The 21,659-nt window shown below is 39.1% G+C and overlaps 1 protein-coding gene across 1 annotated transcript in view; it reads right to left on the bottom strand.

Annotated features, from left to right (window-relative positions):
• The window catches only part of PDE11A (phosphodiesterase 11A), a gene marked incomplete at both ends in the record, with an annotated part of 373,297 nt that overhangs the window by 218,580 nt on the left and 133,058 nt on the right, over positions 1 to 21,659 (bottom strand). The window contains 2 exons of the mRNA XM_080799405.1: positions 10,502 to 10,642; positions 14,792 to 14,881. Of these exons, the coding sequence (XP_080655531.1) occupies positions 10,502 to 10,642; positions 14,792 to 14,881 (231 nt within the window). The remainder of the gene's footprint in view (positions 1 to 10,501; positions 10,643 to 14,791; positions 14,882 to 21,659) is intronic.

Here is a 21,659-nt window from a genome sequence, read left to right as displayed (position 1 = left end):
GATCCCAGGACCCCAGGTTTATGACCTGAGCTGAAGGCAGACGCTTAACTGACTAAGCCATCCAGGCACCCCTTAGCACCTATTTTAAAACTGACTTTACCACTTCACTTGGTTTCTCTCTTTAATGAGCTAAATAAAGATTTGGTACATGCTTGCTTTAGATTTATGCAGGGGTTTTTATTGAAAACTGTTCTTCAACACAACAGATATATATACTGAGTGTCTGTATGTATCAAGGAGCATAGGGTTCTAGGGCTACATGTGGGAGAGTAAATGGGCAAAAACCTCGGTATGCATGAAGCCTACTGTATGGTAGGGAGCTTAATTTGCCCTGGCTTCTCAAGAGTAGTGCTTTCTGAAATAATAAGTGAACTTCTGCTTTCCACATCTTAGGAAAACCTAAGAAATGTCCAGAGATTCAAAGAGAATAAAGATTCAAAAAAATGTTTAAAAAATTTTTTAAAAACATGCTAAAGGAAAATGCTGTTAAGAAAGGGAATAGAAAATCCTGGAATTTTAAAGCTATAAAACTTAATAGATCTAGGATGATAAAGAGGATGGATAAGATAAACAAATAACCTCTTGATGAAATGTCAGTGTTTGAACCCCTGGTATGCAAAGCAGGACCCTTTAAAACTACCAAAAGGAAAAAAACTGTAGTACTTTTTATTTTAATATAAACCATATGCCACAAAGAAAAACAGTGTCAAATATTTTATTTTATTTTATTTTATTGGTTTTATTTTCTAAATTTATGTTTAATGAGTAAAGGGAAAGTCAAGGTTTATCCTTCGACTTTAGTACTCTATATCATGGAGAGTACCAGTTGTGTCCCCCCAATAAACCAGTCCATGGTGTCCTGGTCAGATACTGGATTCATGAACCATAGTGTTGACCTTGTGTGTAATAAAGAATTAACTTTATGCAAAGAAATGTCTTGCCCCAGCGTCCTAGGAGGTAAATTTTAAGCCCCTGGAATGTCCAGGTCTTATCCAAAGGCCTTGATAAAAATGCCTTTATTTACCTGGGCACCTTGGGTCAGCCAGATAGAACAATGTAATTTGAACCACACAACGATGTGGTTGCAGGGGGTTGTGGGGGCATAGGTGCAGCATTGGGTCATGTGGTATCACTTGACCTTTGGAAGGAATGGAGACTGAGGTCAGCTATTTTAAGTGGCCAACTAAATTTTGGTAATTAAGCCTCAATAAAGACCTCTGGATGCCAAGTCTTGGATGACCTTTCCTGGCTGGCAATACTTCATCATGTACATTGTCACATGCCATTGCTGGGAGAAGTTAATGCTATCCATGACTCCATGGAGAGAGGACAAGTGGAAGCTCCACATTTGGACCATCCTGGACTTTGCCCATGCATTTCTCCTTTGGCTGATTTTAATCTGTATCTTTTCCCATAAAAAACCATAACCATGAGTATAACAGCTTTCAGTGAGTCCTATGAGCCCTTCTAAGCAAACTTTTGAGACTGAGGGTGGTCTGGGGAACCCTTGAACTTATAATTGGTATCAGAAGTGAGGGTGGTATTATAGGTTATATTCCCTTTCTTTGTACCTTATGTGATAATTCATAGGTTCTTGTATCCTTGGAAGAAAAATGAGAATAATGTTGACTGATCTTTGGCCAATACTGATTATCTAAGGTAATATTAATGTATGCTGGATAGCAAAGAAAGATATTAAAAATAGTAAATAAGGTCTCTAACCTTTAAATAATATACTTTTTAAAGATTTTATTTATTCATTTGAGAGAGATACAGAGACAGAGATGGAGAGAGGGAGAGCACAAGCAGGGGAAGAAACAGAGGGAGAGGGAGAAGCAGACTCCCTCCTGGGGCTCAATCCCAGGACCTACAGATCATGATCTGAGCTGAAGACCAACACTTAACCATCTGAGCCACACAGGCACCCCTCAATAATATTTTAAAGGGGAAAAGATTTAAACTTAAAGGTCAGGAAGATTTTCTTGATCAGCTGATGTGATTCCTTTTACTAAACAAACAATTATAAAATGTATTAAATTTTTTCTTTTATCTTAGCTGTTAGGAAGCTCAGAGCAAAGTTTTAGTTTCAAAGTTTTCTCTTTTTGCAGCATAATTTGGTTCTGAGATTATTGATTTCATTTGGTTTTGCTTATAACATCTACTTTTTCTTTCTCCCATTTTATCTGAAAATTTGCCTTTCATTTTGTCACGTGTCTGGTAACTAATAAGTGCTCAGAAAGTATTTGTTCACTATGAATTTTTCTATTTTTGCTGAAGGGTACCCTGAATGCTTTTGGGAATTAATTGGGTAAAAGTATAAACCAAGAGGAGACAAAGTACCTACATACTTGAAAAATGTATAAAAATACTTTTACACATGAAGTAACATAAATTCGCTTGTGTAAAACTAATTAGAGTTGAACATTAAGTTGTATGAAAGAGGATTTTTCAGAGGCATGGGAAAGGAATCAGGAGTGGTGGGTAAGAGAAATACAACACTTAAGGGCCTCCAGATGATAGCAAACAATGTAAGAATAAAAGAGAAGCAGGCTTAAGTCCCATCTAGAGAATGGTCAAATATAAGCAGAGCATGGAAACTGAGGACAAACCCACTGATGACTGTAAGCCAGGTAAGATCAATAAAGTTAGTCTGGTTCCAGATGATCTGACCATGAAGGGCTTCAAGACCATTTTAGAATGGATTTATCACAGAAATCATAGTCTAGACATCTAGTCAGGAGCCCAGGGCCGCTGGTGGAATCCTCTTACAGATTTTCTGAATGTAGGACAATATGAGATTAGACTCACGGCCAATGAACCTGCCAAATCATCAGAATATTGGGCCTTTAAAGGAACATAGACATGGGACTTGGTCCATGTTGACGAACAGCAGAGAAGTAATACATTTCTGGAGCGACAGACTGATCTGCTTGCTTCTCATTCTTCTAGAGCAGGAGTATGCAAAAGAGTCTATGGGCCAAAACTACTCCACCACCTGCTTTTATAAATATAGTCTCCTTTTAACAGAACCCGCTCATTAATTAAATATTACCTGTGGTTGCTTTTTGCTCTAACAGTGGAACTGGGTAGCTCCAACAGAGACCATATGGGCCACAAAGCCCAAAGTATTTACTAGCTGGTCCTTCATAGAAGAGTTTGATGACATCTGGTCTAAAGCCATCTCTGGACCAAGTCAACTGGTTATTTTTTGCTAAGTTTAATGACAGATGATAGATTAATATATTAATGTAATTTATCTATAAATTACAGATAATTTATAGATATCATAAATTATATTCCTATGTAATTTATCTATAACTCAGAAAGGGGATTTCCGGAGATAGAATCTTCACATCTGAAACGAGACTGCAATGATGGAAATTTTAGGCACCACAGTAAGTGGTGGGGGATACACTTGAGGACATGCACATGTCCCAGTTATCATGGACTGTCCCACTTTAATTAAGCCCATTGTCCTGAAACAATAATTAAGAGTGCCTCTTTTCACTCTCAAAAAGTATCTTCATTTGAAATGCAAAACCCTAGGCAGCCATGCCCTAATTTATATATTTTTAAAATATTTATTAAAATTATAATGCATTCAAGTAGAAAATTATTTATAGTCAGACACCTGGGTTTAAAAAGGAAACAGCAAAAACAGCTAAAATATTTCAGTGCAATTTAATGGGATATATAGTGTCACCGTGGAGATTATGACCAATAAAAAACAGACAAGAGCATAAAAGAAGAGAATAAAATTTATGTTTTATTCTTGACTTGGACCAATTGTACAGTCCTCAGTCTCATTAATTTTTTAAAATTTATTCTCTAAATCCAAGTCTGATTTGATAATAGATGTACTACGTGAGCCTAGATTAAATAAATAAATAGCCACATTCACACACACTAAGTAAAAAGAGAATCTTATAAGAGAAATATCAGAAGTGGTTTATAGGTCAATGAAACTGAACAAGTGGTTCTGAGCTCCCCTGGCTATTGATCAGCCCTGAGTATTGCACCCTGGGGAAGGCATTACACATGCCACAGTGAAGTAAACAAAATATCCCCCAGCATCTCTGCCTGTTCTTTGGAAAAGCTCCATGGACAGAAGTCTTTGATTTGGATATTTATCAAGCACTGTTTGGTTTGGTTTCTCTCTGTCTTTTGAAATTCAAAAACAACTTAAGAAACAAAAACTGTGCTCAAATAGACATTCCTGCCACAAAAAAGAAAATAGGAATAATCTAATAATCACCATTTTTTCATTAGTTTTCTTAATCCACATTTTTCCACAAGAGGACAATTCTATAGGGTAGGAGAACTAAATGATCATCACTGCCATTCTTCTTGATAAATTTCTCATTTATATTGATGAATAGTTTACTCTAACCATCTACTCACTCAATCAACATTTATCAAATACTTAGTGTACAGGCACTGTTGTGGGCTCTGGAAATACCAAAGGGACATAAATCAGGTCCTGTCTTTGAGGGATTCACAAAATAGTGCAGGGGTGGGGGGAACAATTCACAAAAGTATAATTTCACCACAATATACGTTCAACATTCCAAGCACACAGAAGAGGGTGTTGAAGAAGTCTTTGTGTGAACTGTGTCTTCCAGGGTGGGCAGGCATGCTCTAGGCTGAGTAGTGGGGAAAGTTTTCCAGGTTGAGGGACCAAATAGGTCAGTTTGGGCTGAAAGCAGAAAGAACTCTAGAAAGGGTTTAACTGAACCTAATTCAATAAAGGGACTAGTTACAGAAGTGTGGGCAGTGTTAAAAGAAACCAGTAAGAAATGGTGAGGTCCCGGGAACTAGCAACTCTGGAAAGGTTGCAGTCTAAAGGAGCATGTCTAAAGGTCACAGAGAACAAGGGAGAGAAAGAAGGAAGGATGGCAGGAGGGAGGGAATAATGCCTTTGGTGTCCTTGAGGCACTAGAACTATGGAGGGGTTTTGGAAGAATCCGGCCACCTCTAACAACTGGCAGAGAAAGATCAAGAGGAATAACTATCCCCAATTTCTCTCTCCTCTAGCCCTTAAATCTTCTGCTGGGGATGCCCGGGTGGTGCAGTAGGTTAAGCATCTGACTCTGGGTTTCTGCTCAGGTTGTGATCTTGAGATCATAGAGCCCTGCGTCAGGCTCTATGCTCAGTGTGAAGTCTGCTTGAGAGTGTCTCTCTCTCTCTCTCCCTCTGCCCCTTCTGCTCATACTCTCTCTCTCTGTCTAAAATAAGTAAATAAGTAAATTTAAAACCAAAAACCAAACCAAACCAAACAAACAAAAACCTTCTGCTAATCCCTCCTGTTTTTCAAACTCAACTGCAACCCAGTGGGCAAGAAAGCCCTTCAAGTGCACTGACTTAAGGAGAGAAAGATCAAGAATAGACAGGAGAGGTGGAGTTTGCAGAAAATAGTACAGAGTTGACAGTGTTGAACTTTGAGTCCTGCTCCCCCCAAGAGCAGTAATAATAAAGAAATCCCTCCTACCATTTTGTTCCAGAATTGGCTAACCTCAACCCACCCTAGCATATTCCAAAATAAGATGTCTTCATCCTTCCGTCCTTTTTTTGAGATGTTCCTCAGAAACAAATGTTCTTATTGCAATAGCCTAGATGAAATTATCTCCCTAATTGTTTGGTGCATTTTGTCTTCCACAAGAACAACATGTACAAAGATACAGAGGCAAATTCATGCATAAGCTGACCATGGGGAGGTGACAGAGGAGGAAGAAAGGGAAAGGGTGAGGCTGAGGACCAGAAAGGACAGTCAAAAGTTAAGTTTGGAGCAGAGGTGATAAACCTTGTATGTTGGGCAATTTGAACTTTATGGTGTGGGCAATTTGAACTTTATGGTGTAGGCAATAGACAGTTACCAAATATTCTGAATCATGGGAGAGGCAGATGCATGTTTTAGAAAGAGAACTAAAAAGAGTATTAAGAATTGATGGAAAGGAAGGAAGACTGCCCCATTTGCAAGTGAAGAAATGAGTCGAGGAAAATGTGGAGCTAAGAGATTAGTAAAGACAGGGCGCCTGAGTGGCTCAATGGGTTAAAGCCTCTGCCTTCAGCTCAGGTCGTGATCCCAGGGTCCTGGGATTGAGCCCCACATCGGGCTCTCTGCTCCGCAGGGAGCCTGCTTCCTCCTCTCTCTCTGCCTTCCTCTCTGCCTACTTGTGATCTCTGTCTGTCAAATAAATAAATAAAATCTTAAAAAAAAAGAGAGAGAGATTAGTAAAGACAGAGTAAAGGCAGTGGTAGAAGAGGTGGAGAAAGGGGCTAGAAATGAGGTTTCAACATAAAAGCAACAGAACTTACAAACAATTGAATGTAAATGGTAAGAAATACTTAGAAGGTACTGTTTTTAGCTCGAGTTACTTACTACATGATGATGATTCATTCTACTAACTGAAACAAGGAATCTCAGCAATAGTAAACATTTGGGGCAGTATGTGGTGGATATGGGCAGTGGGGACTGAAGTTCAGAAGTTGGAGATATATATATATATATATATATATATACACATATACACACACACACATATATATGCACACATATATACATACAGTTAACACATAAGTGATTAATGATGTCAGTTAATATATTGATATAAAATTATTAAAGTGAGTTAATATAACAGATATATAATATGTTATAGTAATGATTAATGATGTGAGTTTATATGTGTGTGTATACACACACACACACACACACACATATATATTTAAATGATTATTTGGATGATCATCAGAGTTTTTTTTAGATAGTTGCCACTTAGCACTCAAGAAAAAGTACTTGGAACAAAAATCAAAAAGAATTTACATTGATTTCCTTAGAGGGGGAAGGCAAGCTATAGAAAGGAGGGAAAATGGTAAGAAAGTAAAATAGAAAGGAAACCTAGAGCGATTTTTGCCACTCACTCAGGATGGAGGGGATTGAATTATAGGCTATTCCAGAACAATCAGATAACCATCACCTCTAACTCTTCCTCTCAAGTGTGGGATTCAGGAAGATCATCTAGTTCAATGGCTTAATTGTATGTGTATTTACACAAGAACCAAGAAGTTAAGGAACATATTAAAAAGTAAGTGTAGCTCCTGCTTCCTGGTTTGGGCAGTGAGCTCCAGAAACTAGCTTCCTGGTTATAAGCTGGGTGATAAAGTCCTTGCTGGAGTTCTGTACCACGCAGTAGCTGCCAGCCATTGGGATGATTCATGAAAGGAGAACACAAGTAAACACTAGGGCTGAGACTTCAGGACTTTGCCATGAAAATGTCTGCATTCTTGCTTTCCTTGTTGAAGCAGAGCAAAAAAACAAAACAAAACAAAACAAAAAAAACCAACAAACAAAACCAGAGATAAAAGTAAATACATGAGCTAGAACCGAATAGGAATTGTTTAGACAGGTTCATGAAATGGCATAACATTATGCAGGGGATATCAGTTCAGAGCACGAAATATTTCCTAATGTCAACAGTAGCTAGCTATGGAGCGATCTTTCTATTTCTTCAGTCTAGAGGAAGATACCATTGACAAAGTCACTTAAAATTTATTGACTGAAATATTTAAGGGAAACAAAAGAAGGTAAAATATTAATTTTGGCCAGAGAGAAAGGCATTTCTTGTTTCTATTTTTGGCATCCACTGAGTGAACAGATCAATTAACACCTGCCTGCTCAGTTTGAAGACCAGGAAAGCAGTTTCTAAACGCTGAGGTAAGAGCTTGATGAGTGAAAGCTTTGATAACAAGATTTCAATTTCTTTTCTTCCTCTTTCCCTCTAATGAACAAAGGCCAGAAAATATTATACATCTGAAATAACCAGCTTTTTAAATATTCAAACCACAAGGCAATAATAGGAAACTTCTGTTTTCAAGAATGATTTAATGAAACAGACAAAAGCAGAAGTTATTTTTAGAGGAAGGAAACTTCCAGCAGATTTTTTTCCTGAAATGATGCGTCCCCCACCCCGATTGTAAAAAGTAACATATGGAACACGAGCAGACATGATGCCATAAGTTAACGCTTGGACACATCTGTTCTCTCTCAAAAACAGAACACAGATGGATAAAATACGGAAAGTGAAAACCAAAAAGACATCTAGAGGTTAAAAAGCAGAAAAAAAGAGAGAAGGAGGATGGCAGAGAAGACCAAAAAGAAAAGGTATGTAAAGGGCCACGCCCAAAGACATAGACCTATTATGCTCTAAGACCAGAAACAGGCAGGTGGCAATGATTGGAATTTCAGCTTCTACTAGGGTTTGGGGACTAGAAATGTTCTCTGGAAAGAGGTGACCTAGCTTCACCCTCAGAATCTGAACCATGCTGCTCCTGGCTTAGGGTGATATTACCAGACAGCAGGAGACCCAAGTCAAGACCTGGTTCTTGACTAGGGACCAAGGAACTGCCCAAATTGTTAGGGAGGAAAGAGTACAAGAAAGAGCCAAAGAAAACAATGGCACCAACAAACGAAACACCCTCCCAACAAAATGAGCTCCAATCCAAAACTCAAAAATGGGTGAACAAGTAATATTAATACAATTAAATCAACTACCTACAGAACTGGGCAAGAAGATACTGATAAATCCCAGTTATACTGAACATTTGAACACACCTGTATCAGAGACCGAGAGGTGAAGAATGGAAAAATATTAAGTATATGAATGATGTGAGCAACATCTCGTTCTTGACCAGTTGGTCCCACGGGAAAGTCAGCTGGGAAAAAACTCTTTTGGAAAAGACTTTCTCCCTTGAGAAAAAGAGAAATATGTGAACAGATGTTTTCCTTTCTTCCTTTCCTGGGACATGTTTTCCTTTCCTCCTTTCCAGTGTACATGATGGTACACTGCCTGGAGATGTGCCAGCCTCCTGGACCACAAGGGTGAAAGGCAGCTGAGCACTGAGACATGGACGGGAAAGTGGACAGAGCTGGGCTTTTGGTTACATCATCGGGCTACTGCACCACCCTGAATCACTGCCTGCAGACTGCGTCTCACATAAGCTGAGGCTCCAACAGCTGCCTCTTCCCGCCCTTGCTTAATGAGAGCTACAGCCTGCCTGGACCATTGGACCATCGAACACACCCACCCCTCCCCATTCCTTTCTGGGGCTTTAAAGTCAGCGGGTGTGGGGGGGAATCCAGCAAGTCACTCAACTCTCTGAGCCTCATTTTCTCCTCTATAAAAGGAGAATGATAATACCACCTATTTCATAAGGATGAGGGGGAATTAAATGAATTCCAGTCCTTCACGCAACATCCAGAAGCATTCCATAAATGCGGACTATTGCGTGGGGCGGGGGTGAGTGCTGTTCTCCCAGGCTTCACGGAGTTTTACAGTCACAGGATAATGGCAAAGCTACTGTTTGTTTAAACCACACCTGCTGAAGTAGAAATAAAGCCAAGCTCTGCTAAAATGTGGGCAAATACTCCTAAACGTTTCAAACATACACAGATTTTTAAAAAACCCGATGTTGTAAGTTTTATGATACTTATTATTACATCTCCAAAATTTACCCTAAGGTTCTTATTCTTGGAGGGAAACAAACCTAAAGGCAAAGACAATAACCTTTTATAAGTAAAGTACAGTAAAATACCATCCTCTGAGGCATTAAAATGGCACTTAAATAGCTAGACATTCCTGGTCTTTGAAGACACTTCACGGTAAAGATATTATATTGCTGCTAAGGGTTTAGTCATTTAACTTTCAAGAAGTTAGATTGATGATGATCATTATTTTCAATACTGTTGTGTAATTACCCAACAGATTTCCCCCAAAGAGCCAAAGGGTTTAACAGAAAGCTGAAGCTAAGTTGCTGCAGATTGGAGGCCTTGAACTAGCTCGATGCCTGCCCTTGGCGTAACAGGTGCCCCAGCGGTGAAGAGGCCAGGAGCCGCCTCTACCTGGTGTGTGCTCTGTGCAAGCATCCCAGCTCCAGAACAACATAAAGAACTTGGAGACTGCTCTTCAAGCCTTTGCTGCAGAGCACAGCCCAGCTGAGGCCTGTCACTCACCTCAGCACAAGTACAATCCATCTGAGCCCAACAGCAAAGGGCACTGCTTCCCGAGGATTTGTTTGCTTCCTCCTCATAAGAGGGCTGTGGAACCCTGCCTGGACTGCAGTCCATGCCCAAAGGTGCCAAGGGCTTTCCTCATGCTGGGCGAACAGGATGGGAGCCTGGCACTTGAGCTAATGTCTATTCAGCTGGGAGACACCAGGCAAACCAGCTAAGCCCTCAGTTCTCTGCTCTGTAAATACTCAGGGCTGGGCTCCATCTCCAATGTTCCCATCAATGTAAGAGCCTATGTTTCTAAGGTGACAGCAAAATAAGATGGAAAATACACATAAAAGAAAATAACTTTAATTTTATGAAAAGTGACCTCATGGTTAGAAGAGTCATGAAGAGAGTGGTTCAGGCCAAGATTTCACAAGCTAAATTACAAATAAACGAAACCTTAGGCCATTAACACAGTCTTCAGCTCTCTGTAACAGATAAAAGATGACTTACTGGTGATTCAATGTCTTCTAGGAGCAAAACAGAACAGCGTTCACATTTCAACAGAGTTTGGGCCCGATGCATTATCTTCTTGACAATTTTCTCCAAGTCAGTCTGTTCTTCAAAGAGGTCATTAACAACCTCTAGCAAAGCCTAGGAAAGACAAAATGGATGTATTTAGATGGGTATAGACTGAAAAAAAATTTTTTTTCTCTCAAAATTCCATTTAGTCTTTGTTGTAATATAAATATATTTGTGTGGCTACTTTTTAGAGCATTGATGATTGTTTCGACATATTCCATCATTTTGCTTATAACACAGTATTGAACTACAAAATACAACTTGAGAATAGTGCCAATCCATATAATGCCCTGTAAATTCCACATATAGCTGTGGGACTATCTCCCGAGTAGCTAATGACCACACGATCCCATTTTAGTCCGCTATAGCTCTAAGCTTCCCTCCCCACCCCTGCCCCAAACGAGTTTTTCTGCAACGTGACTAGGTATAAACCCAACATTTTTAAAATCTATTTGTTTGTTTATTTTCATCACAACAAATGCCCTCCTTAATCTCCATCACCTATCTACCCTTCCCCCCACCCAGTTCTCTGTAGTTAAGAGTTTGTTTTTTGTAAACCCAACATTTTATAAATTATGAATACCCGATTCTCTCCAAAGCACATTTATTTCAGAAAATTACAAAGCAGCTCTTCTTCACCCTCAGGAAGAAATAGGTTCATGGTCAAACCCGAGACTTATTTTCCCTAATACACATCTCTCACAGAACCCTGAAAGAATTATAGGGATGAATGCTAATTAAGCTTCAGAGCCTTCAAAAAATGTATATAAAATCCCCATTAATCCCTCTACATAAGAAGTATTGCTTCATCTCACCTGTCCAGGAAACATAAATACTAAAATATATCTCAGGAAAGAAAATACCACTAAAATTTCTGTTAAAACAACACAATGAAAACACACAAAGGAAAATAAAACCTTAGAATTCTAACTTGAAAACTGCATACTCACTTAAAAATCAAATTGTATAACCTCTCATTTTATCTAGCTTATTTAGCTTGCAATTTTTGCATCAAAATAATATTTATTTGGAATTTTTAATTACATGACTCTTCCCAGAGATTTCAGAATAGCAGGCTATGTACAGGTAGTAGATATTATGCTCCTACAAGAAAGCAATCAGAAAATTACACAGCCAGTGAATTGGCCAGAGGGTGCTTTGCTCAACAGAACCTAATAAAAGGTACCCTCTCAGGTCTGACCTCTCACGAAAGGATTTTGTGGGTTTTCAAATTCACATCTGTTCTGGTAGATGGTGTTGAGGATCATCTAAGGGTTATGACCAATTTTCAACTTTAGTAATGAATTTGATTTGTCCTGAGGCCATTGGAAACATGTAAAAATTTCTTCTTTGAGTATATTCGGGTAGAAAAACATTTGAATGAGTTAAGGGATCCATGAAATGAATCTAGTTCACTGAGCATCTAAAAGAGGATCAAATATCCTTGGCAGCATTTTCTCTAAAGAGACCTTGTGAGTGGGGCGCCTGGGTGGCTCAGTGGGTTAAAGCCTCTGCCTTTGACTCAGGTCATGGTCTCAGGGTCCTGATATCGAGCCCCGCATCGGGGCGGGGGGGGGTGTCTCTGTTCAGCGGGGAGCCTGCTTTCCCCTCTCTCTCTGCCTGCCTCTCTGACTACTTGTGATCTCTGCCTATCAAATAAATAAATAAAATCTTAAAAAAAAAAGAGAGAGAGAGAGAGAGACCATGTGAGTATGACTAAGGGCTCTATGATCCTGAAGCAGAGATACACCAGGAGGTGAAAAAAGTTTTGAATATATCCTGACTGTTTAGCATTTGGACAGCAAATTGCTCTAAGAAGTCAACAATGTGCAATAATTTCATATTTAAATATAACATTAAAAATGAGGCAATTGTCTAAATAATTACCAACACCATTCCCTGTTATTAAGGGGGAAAGCATTATTCCCTTAATCATCCAGGCTATTTCTTCAGATAGATCCTATTAACTGAACAATTATTTAACTTTTCAATTTGTTGTGACTGTGTGGATAGGGCCTCTGGGACCCATATACAAGAACATTTATCTCGGAGGAAAAACTAATTGTGCCTTGAGTCTTGCACTGACAAATCACATCATAGTAATTTTACTGTTTCTAATTAAAAATTGCTGCTTTACTAACAAGTGATAAAAGTTTCATAAATAACAATACAGACTTGCTCCACAATGGGAGAAAAAGGGAAGAAAATCTTGGATGATAGGAAAGTCAACAGATCGGAGTTTCCTCACACAACTGAACACTCCCTGTTTCTTGATTTCCCTTGTGTTTGCCCCCCTCCTTCGTCTACTGCCATCTTTTGTTCCCTCTTTTTGGACCTCTTCCCTTCTCTTATCCACATATTCTCCCCCAGATTGACGTCCTCAGTGCCCTACTTTTAAATATCACCTATATACTGATCTTTCCCATATATGAGTCTTGAGTCCTGACATCTCACCAAAACTCTGGAATCCTGTACCCGACCGTTTATTTGCCAGCTGTACAAGCCAAAAGTAATTTTCATTCATTTCCCACATCAATAATCTTTGTCTATTTCATCGTTAATTTTGGGGGGAATCTCTCATTTTTCACTGGTCTAGTCCCAGCCACATTATTTCTTTTTTTCTTAGCTCTATTGAGATATAATTGACAGATAATTTCTGGATGTTTAAGGTATAAAATATGATGATTTGATACATCACATGTTGTGAAATGATTAGTACAATAAGGTCAGTGAACACATCCATTACTTCACATAATTGCAATTTGCAAGTATCTTCTCCCATTCCATAGGTTGGTTCTTCATTTTGTTGATGGTTTCTTTTGCTGTGCAGAAGATTTTTTGTTTGATGTGGTCCCACTAGTTTATTCTTGTCCTTTTGTATCAGATACAAACAATCGCTGAAGCTTTTCCCCTATGTTTTGTTCAGAAGTTTTAGTTTCATGTCTTACATTTATATCTTTAATCCATACCAACTTTATTTTTGTGGGTGGTGTAAGACAGGGGTCTGATTTCAGTCTTTTTCATGTGAATATCCAGTTTTCCCAACACCATTCTCCATTAAGTATTCTTGGCTCCCTTGTCAAATATATGTTGACGGTATAAGCACGGGTTTATTTCTGGGCTCTCAATTCTGTTCCATTGGTCTATGTATCTGTTTTTAGTGCCAGTGCCATGCTATTTTGATTATAAGAGCTTTGTATTATAGTTTGAAATCAGGAAGTGCGATGCCTCTAGTTTTGTCCTTCTTTTTCAGGACTACTTTGGCTATTTTTCAGGACTACCTTGGCTATTTCCTCTCTGCTCCCTAGACACATGGACCAAGGTTTTGCCTGCCTCATGCCTTTCTTCTTGACATTTCCACTATCTGGACTGCTCTTCCCTAATCTTTGTGTGGTTTTGCACCTTCATTTCATTCAGGTCTCTGCTCAAATAACATTGTTAGAGAGAACTCCTTGACCATGCTCTGAAATAAACATCCTCCCAAACCATCCTTCAATGATCAATCTCTATCTCTTTATCACTACCTGATACTATATTGTTTCTTATTTGTTTGCATCTCTATTATCTACTATACCTATCTATACCTACCTGTATCTATTGTATTATGAGTCTAATGTAATTTAGTATCTATTTGACAGTTTAGGATTTTTTGAGTCTTCCTTTCTTTCTTTCTTACTCTTGCTCTCTCCCTCCCTTCCTTCCTACCTTCCTTCCTATTTACATGGATAGCCAGTGAAAGTCCCTCTTTGTGTGTGTTTCTTTATAATCCTATAAAAGTATTTGCATTATTGTCCAGTTATCTAGTGATGCTCGTCCAGAAAAACTTTCAATTCAAAAGCAAAATTAATGAGGTGGTGTGAAATCACTTGTAACATACCTTGCTTCTTAAAGAAACTAAATTGTAAAAATATCACTAAAGTGTGTTATTGTTTCAAGTCTATAAGAGTATATCTACTACCTTACAGTACAGATGTAAAATTAATTTCGTTTTTAAAAGAAGCTGGTACTATTTGCCCCAAACAACAGAGAATTTGTATCCACTTCCATTTGCACTTATTGCTTCAAAGGTATCTTCAACCACAAACTTGAAGGATTAAACAAATAGAAGGGACTCCTAGACTATTCAAACCTCATCTGCTGGTTTTAAAACACATTATGGTTCACAGATCCTTGAAAGTCAGAGAGCTTTGAGGGTTGTCAATAGTGTTTCTTTCTACTCACCCTGCTTCTTTCATATTCTTTCCTCGAGGCAGCAAAGAGCTGAGCATTGGATATGGCAATTCCACAAAATGGAAGATACATCTGCATAACCTGGGGGCAAAGGGAGTGTTAAGAACATTCAAACATTACTGCCCCAAATTCCATATTGCTTGCATTGGCTTGATCATAATATATTCTCTTCAGCACAGAAATTGAGTATGGAATTGTCGATACTAGTATCTAAATTTCAGAAGGGGTATTTTTCATCATTAACTGTAAGACGGTCTCAATCAAGCTTTAACGAGGGACAGTCACATCAATGAGCGTATACAGTGAAGCAACAGACAACGAAAATCACTAAAAACTATGATATAGGAACTGTACCTAAATCACCTGTGTATCCCTTCCTTGATCAGTGAAAAAGGAATAAATGAATAAACTCATATATCTAGAATCTAAGGCAAGTGTCCACACTCACATTTGGAGGCCGGCAGGCTATGAGTCAATTTCTTAGTGCATGTGTATCTGTAGCAGGGTTCTCAGCATGACCCTAGCACTCTGCCAGCTACGAATTTCAGTAGATTGGCTCAGTAAGAACTTAGGGGCCACAGGGTCTAATAAGCTTGTGCACAAGAGCTCAAATTGTGCCCACTATTCTGTTGACATAACTGGATGTGAATGCAAATGTGAGGGATGATCCTACAGAAGGCTGTTTGAGGAAAGTTTGGAGAGCCTTTCAGACAGCACACTTCTCCTATGGGAAGAAACATCTCGGTGGGGAGGGCTCAATCCTAACAAAGACTTTCTTATCATTTCATCAACACTTATTTTCAGTACTGCCTGACACTCTCACTCAAATTTATCTCCAATATTGCTGATTCCAAAGAGAGAGAGAACACCCCCAAGTAAAACCAAAGGAATAGATTTCCCTAAACTCTTCGCAACATGGAACTTTGTGACGAGCAATATTGCTTTGGGATTTCTAGAAGCAGAAGGAAAAGGGTATGTTTTCTTCCACCATCCTTCTCCCTCTGTCTCCTTTTCTGTCTCTGTCTGTCTATCTGTCTCTCTGTCACACACACACACACCGCACACTGCAATGTCCTGTGAAGAGCTACAGAGCAGTGACAAAACAGAGCGCTCCTACATGCCCAGAAGAGGGAAGTGCAGAGTTCTCCATGGGGTGAGGGACAAGAACAGCCGGAGCCCCGTAAGACACCCTGGGGACACACAGAACACAATTACCTAGAGCCTGACGTGATTTTGCAGAGGGCTTGAGAAAGACAAAAGATGAAGGACAATCCCCATTCCCTATCATTTCTTTCCTATTACAATCTTGCTTTGGCTACCTGGGCATACTCAACTCTGACCTCAGGTCCCAGCAAGTATTTCACAATGTTGTACAAGTTAACGCGGTGACAGCAGTCTTAAAGAAAGAGATGCAATGGGACTGGCATTAAGTAGCGGTACAAACTTAATGAGTTAATTTTTTTTACACATCCTTCCAGGATAAATTCCTTCACTGAATTTGATTTGAACTTCTATTTAATGAGGATCTACTAGGTGCCAGACACTCTCACTTCATTTCTTCATTTGAATAGCACATCAACTTTTCACGGAGAGACTTCAAATACATTTTAGAGGTCAGGAAATCCAGTGACTTGCTCAAACTCGCACAGGAACTCAGGTCATCTTATTCTACAACTGATGACCATTCCCTACAACATGCTGCCTCCCAGAATGAGATTCTATTTCTGTCACCCCTTTATTCCCCTTCCTTACCACTCTCCCTCATGCCTTAGGAAGTTTGTTGATAAGGCAGATAAAGCTGTTGACATAAAGCTGCCAGATACTCTGCCAGAATTTCCCTGTCATTAAGCCAGAACGGGACCACTTCCAACATCACCTACACACACAGAAAGCGCTTTCCTGTTTCCTGTTTTTTCTCTGCTGCGGAGGTGAGGCGGTGACATGATGGAGGCGGGGGATAGGGGAAGATACAGGTTATTTTACCTCCTCTTTTTCCTTCCCATTCCCTCATCCTTTCCTTTCCTTCCCTTCCCTTCTCTTCCCTTCCTTTTCCTCTTCTCTTCTTTCCTTCCTTCTTTCCTGTGTTTATTTGCCTTCAGAGGCCATGTTTAAGGTGGTTTATAGGTTATGCAAGTAGGTAGAAGAGAATGACCAAATGAATATGTGAAATGTTTTCTAATATATCTAGGCTTGTTTCAATTCATTTGTAATACCAACATTTATGAACTCCAAGCATTGTGTATAATTAAAAAGAATGTGAATTTTAAATTAGATGACCATTGTCCTTTATATGGCTGTTCTGTGTGAAAGCGAACAAGTCACTTAACCTTTCTGAACCTATTTCCTTCTCTATAGAATGCCTGGTTTCACTGGCTAATCTTTCCTTTTTAGTTCTAATATTTCGTGATTCTAATAAGTAGAAATATCCATAAGCTATAATATTCTGCTTGCTGGAGAAAAAGAATTCAATAAAACATGCTCACATTTTATTCAAAAAATAATCATTTGTAGTAGTAACTGATGTTGACACAGTCTTTGGGTCTGATGTTAAGCATTTTATATGCACTCTACGCTCTGATCCTTATAATCACATATGCCATACCATTTATTCTATTTTTCAGATGGGAAAACTGAGGCTTTAGAAAATTAGCCTAATTTGTTGGGAGACATCTCTCCATTGGGTCTGTCACATTTCTGCACAGCTTACAACCAAAATCATTGCTCTATCTTTCAAAGGTGTTTGTATAATGGACAGCCTTGGAAAACAGTGTCATTTCCAGAGCAAAGAGCAAACTTGTTTACTACAATGTGTAATTAAGATAGTATCTCTCTCTGGGGCAGAGGTCAAGCAGGCTTACGTCCATTATGAAAGATCTCTGTTCCCTACATTTGAGGTTCCTCTCCTAAACCCATGACCTGTGTCATCAAGATGATGCTGTTACTGAACATTTCATCCCAAGTCAGAAGCAATTGTTCACATATCATTAAGACTATTTCATTTTTGGGATGCCTGGGTGGCTCAGTTGGTTCAACGTCTGCCTTTGGCTCAGGTCATGATCCAAGGGTTCTGGGATCAAGTCCCGCATCAGGCTCCTTGTTCAGCGGGGAACCTACTTCTCCCTTTGCCTCTGCCTCGCCCCCTCCTTGTGCTCTCTCTCTCTCTCTCTGATAAATAAATAAAATCTTAAAAAAAATTTAAAAAGAGTATTTCATTTTTCATTTGTCCACTAGGTATATAGATATGAACTCCCTGATATAGTTACTTAATAACTTAATTACTTAGTATTTGTAATTATAAGGTTAAGAGTCCCAGGAACAATTACTGAGATCCATGTTAAATTTCTTTATTCCCTTTTACTGAGCCCATTGCTATTTATCTTATTGTCTCATTTCATTGATTTCCCCCTCCACCACATTGCATTTCCTTTATTTTAGTGATTAAAACTAGAAAGTCTATGTGTATACTTAATAAAATCTAAATTTAACACCTTTCGCCTCCTTCCATGTAAGATAAAGACATTGGACTACTTTAACTTTCCTGTTATATCTGTTACTTTTTTTTACTCATATCTTGTTCGTTATTGCAAACTGGACATTATTATTATTAATTCATGCTTATTTAGATTTATCCACATGTTTAGCAATTTTTTCTTCTTCATTCCTTCTAGTATCTCTTTCTTTCCTTCTGGAATAATTTTTCTCTTTTTGAATCCTTTAGGATATCCTTTAGCACTGCTGGCAAATGTGTTATTTTTGCTTTGTATAAAATTGTTCTTATTCTATGATCAATCTTAAAAGGTAATTTAGTAAGAATTGTAATTGGTATACAATTCTAGGTTGACAGCTATTTCTCTCAGTACTTAGAAGATATTATTCCAATAATAATAGAATTCACATACAGCTGATGCTGCCAAAAGAGTCAGCTGTCAGTCTAATTCTTCGTAGGTTATCCATCTTTGTCTCTAGTTTCTCTTAGGACCTCTTTCTGTCTTTGGTGGTCAGTCTGTACTTTTCCAGCCCCAGTCTAAGGCTTCACCGAATCATATAGAACTCCAAATATATTGGCCAAAGAGGATGGCCACTGAGGATGGAGACAACATTACACATTTATGACACATTGCAAACTGAGAGGGGATTGATTTACAAAGGGAATGACTTCCCAGTGTCATTAATTGGTACAATAATTCAACACTCTGAGGCCAGAGTTGGTTCCACTATGGACACCTACACGACAATATGATCCAAAGAGCTTCTAAATAAATGTTCTGGAGAATCAGGCAAATGCATTTTGAAAGGAGGAAGTGAGAAGTTGCAGAAGCAGTAGCAGTATGGAAATACAAGATAATGAAAAGTTAAACATTTATATCTTCTTTTCAGGCCCAGTGCAACAGATGTCTTTTTTAAACAAAGAAAGAGAGATACTGCTCTGCTCTTCTCCTTTTGAAGTCCCCCTCCTCCAAGACAAAATACTAATTTGGCCTTCATCACCTGAATGCAAAAGGTCTAAGAAAACCTTAATGACTAAGAACCTAATGAGTCTGTACACAGTTGTGCAGTACTTTTCAGCTTGAAAGCACTTTATGAACATCGGCTGATTAATCTTCATAACATCCCACGCAGAAAGAGAGTTAAACTGAAAATCATTAAACAGTGCAGAAAAGTCCCCTCAGCCCTGGAAATTCAGGAAAAGTGTCACTAATAAGCATAAGATAGGAGCACTGGGTCCCTCCATCAATGTCCTAAAGAAAGACAGTAGGTATTGAGCCTTTTCAAACTCACAGACCACTGAGAAAGGTTATTAAAGCTTCCTGGGCTGGGCTGGTCCAATTACATACCATTAAAGGACACTGGAGGTCTACCCTGGAGATTCTGTGAGGGGCCTTGGGCCATCCCCTTTATGGACTCCACTCCTGAAGGCGAATTGCTTGAAGAGCCACATCATTATCAGCTCAAGTAATGGGTGAGAGAAGGTCTTCTCACCATCATGCAACATCTTTCTCTGTGCCGATTCTGTGATTTGCATTCGCGGGTCCTTTCCGCCCTCTGGCAGAAACTATAAGGCAAAACTTCCCTGAGCTGAATGGGCCCCACTGATTTGAAACTGGGGATGTTGTAACTCAAACACTAAATAAAGTCTTCAAGTAATTTGGAAAATAAAGTATGGAGGCAGTCACATTATTTTCATACAATGAAATACTCCCTCCCACATATTTTAGAATAGAATATTTAAAATGGTAAAAAACTAGGGATGCCTGGGTGGCCCAGTCAGTTAAGCATCTGCCTTGGGCTCAGGTCATGATCCCAGGGTGCTGGGATGGAGTCCCACGTCACGCTCCCTGATCAGCAAGGAGCCTGCTTCTCCCTCTGCCTGCTGCTTCCCCTGTTTGTGCTAGTTCTCTCTCTCTGACAAATAAAATTTTAAAATCTTAAATAAATAAATAAATACAATAGTAAAGAAATGAGTCTGAAGTTTTCTAGACTCTCCAGAGAAAATTCCTCCTTCCACGGGTATAGTTTGGTTCACTGCAATTTTCTTTCTATGCGAATTCAGTAAAGACAATAGGTCAGAGTTTTATTTCAAGAATCAGAACCGTGAATGAATCCTGTCACCTCATACCAAAGTATATGCTCTTGGCTAAAGCATGCCTTTCTCTTGTCAGTGATGAGACATCTTTGAAGAAAATGGTCCTAACTTTGAAAGAACATTGCCATGGAATAGATTGATTCCAAACATAATTTTGGAAATTGTTTTTTTAAGAACTAACACTCTAGGGACGCCTGGGTGGCTCCATCGGTTAAGAGTCTGCCTTCAGCTCAGGTCATGATCCCGGGGTCCAGGGATGGAGCCCCACATCGGGCTCTCTGCTCAGTGGGGAGCCTACTTCTCCCTCTACCTTTCCCCCTATTCATGCTAGTGCTCTCTCTCTCTCTCTCTCAAAAATAAATAAATTTATTTTAAAATTTAAAAAAAAATTTTAAACCTTAAAAATTAAAAAAAAAATTAACACTCAAAAGAGAATCGAGGGGAGCCCATTTCATTCATAAAAGATGAGGAAGAACAAGGCAATAAATAAAGGAGACAGAAAAATTTACTCTTCTGCTTTTCTTTCTGTTTTCTTTCTGAGGAAATAGGCAGTAGGAGAAGGTGCTTCTGCTTCTGCCCCTGGTTATCAAAGCTGGGAGCCCAGGGGAACTGGTATGAGCTCCCTTCCACTGTCTTCACCTCTCTTCCTGAGGCTAGTATTGGCTAAAAGATCCCTAAGAGGCAAACTTATCCAAGGGTAGACAGGGTGGGGCCGATGCCTGGCAGGCAGCCTTGCAACACCAGGGCCTACTGGACTTCTTGCAGGCTCTGGTCTGCTGAGCACTTGAATCATGCATATTACCATTCCAGAAGTGGGATACTTCAGAAAAATAACCCCCCCCCCCCCGTATCCCGAGTCACTTCTAAATTCCCACCCTCTTACTCACTGCATTGAAGGGAAAACCCTGAAAGAACCCATTTCAGGAAACTTGTCCTTTCCAAGATAATTTGAATTGTCTTTTTTTGGATCATAAGATTTCAACAGAAAAAAAAAAAAAAGCACTCCTATTTTCAGCACTCAAGGGTAACCACTATGAACATTTTGGAGACCACCATTCAAATTTTCCTCTCTCTCTCCATATAAATTCAAATAGGCTAATCCTAAACAATGCAAAATATCCCATTGTATAGATCAGAAAAAGAAAATTTGTACAGAAAGAAAGTGGATTACTGGTTCTCTGGGCTAGAGGTGGTAATGGGATTAACTGTAAATGAGATAAGGGATCTTACTGGGGGTCGGTTCTAAAACTGATTTATGCTGATTGTTGCACCACT

The sequence above is a fragment of the Martes martes genome (assembly GCF_963455335.1).
Source record: "Martes martes genome assembly, chromosome: 3".
Lineage (NCBI taxonomy): Eukaryota > Metazoa > Chordata > Mammalia > Carnivora > Mustelidae > Martes > Martes martes.
Note: the sequence above shows the minus strand (reverse complement) of the source record. Positions and strands in the feature narration are given on the sequence as shown.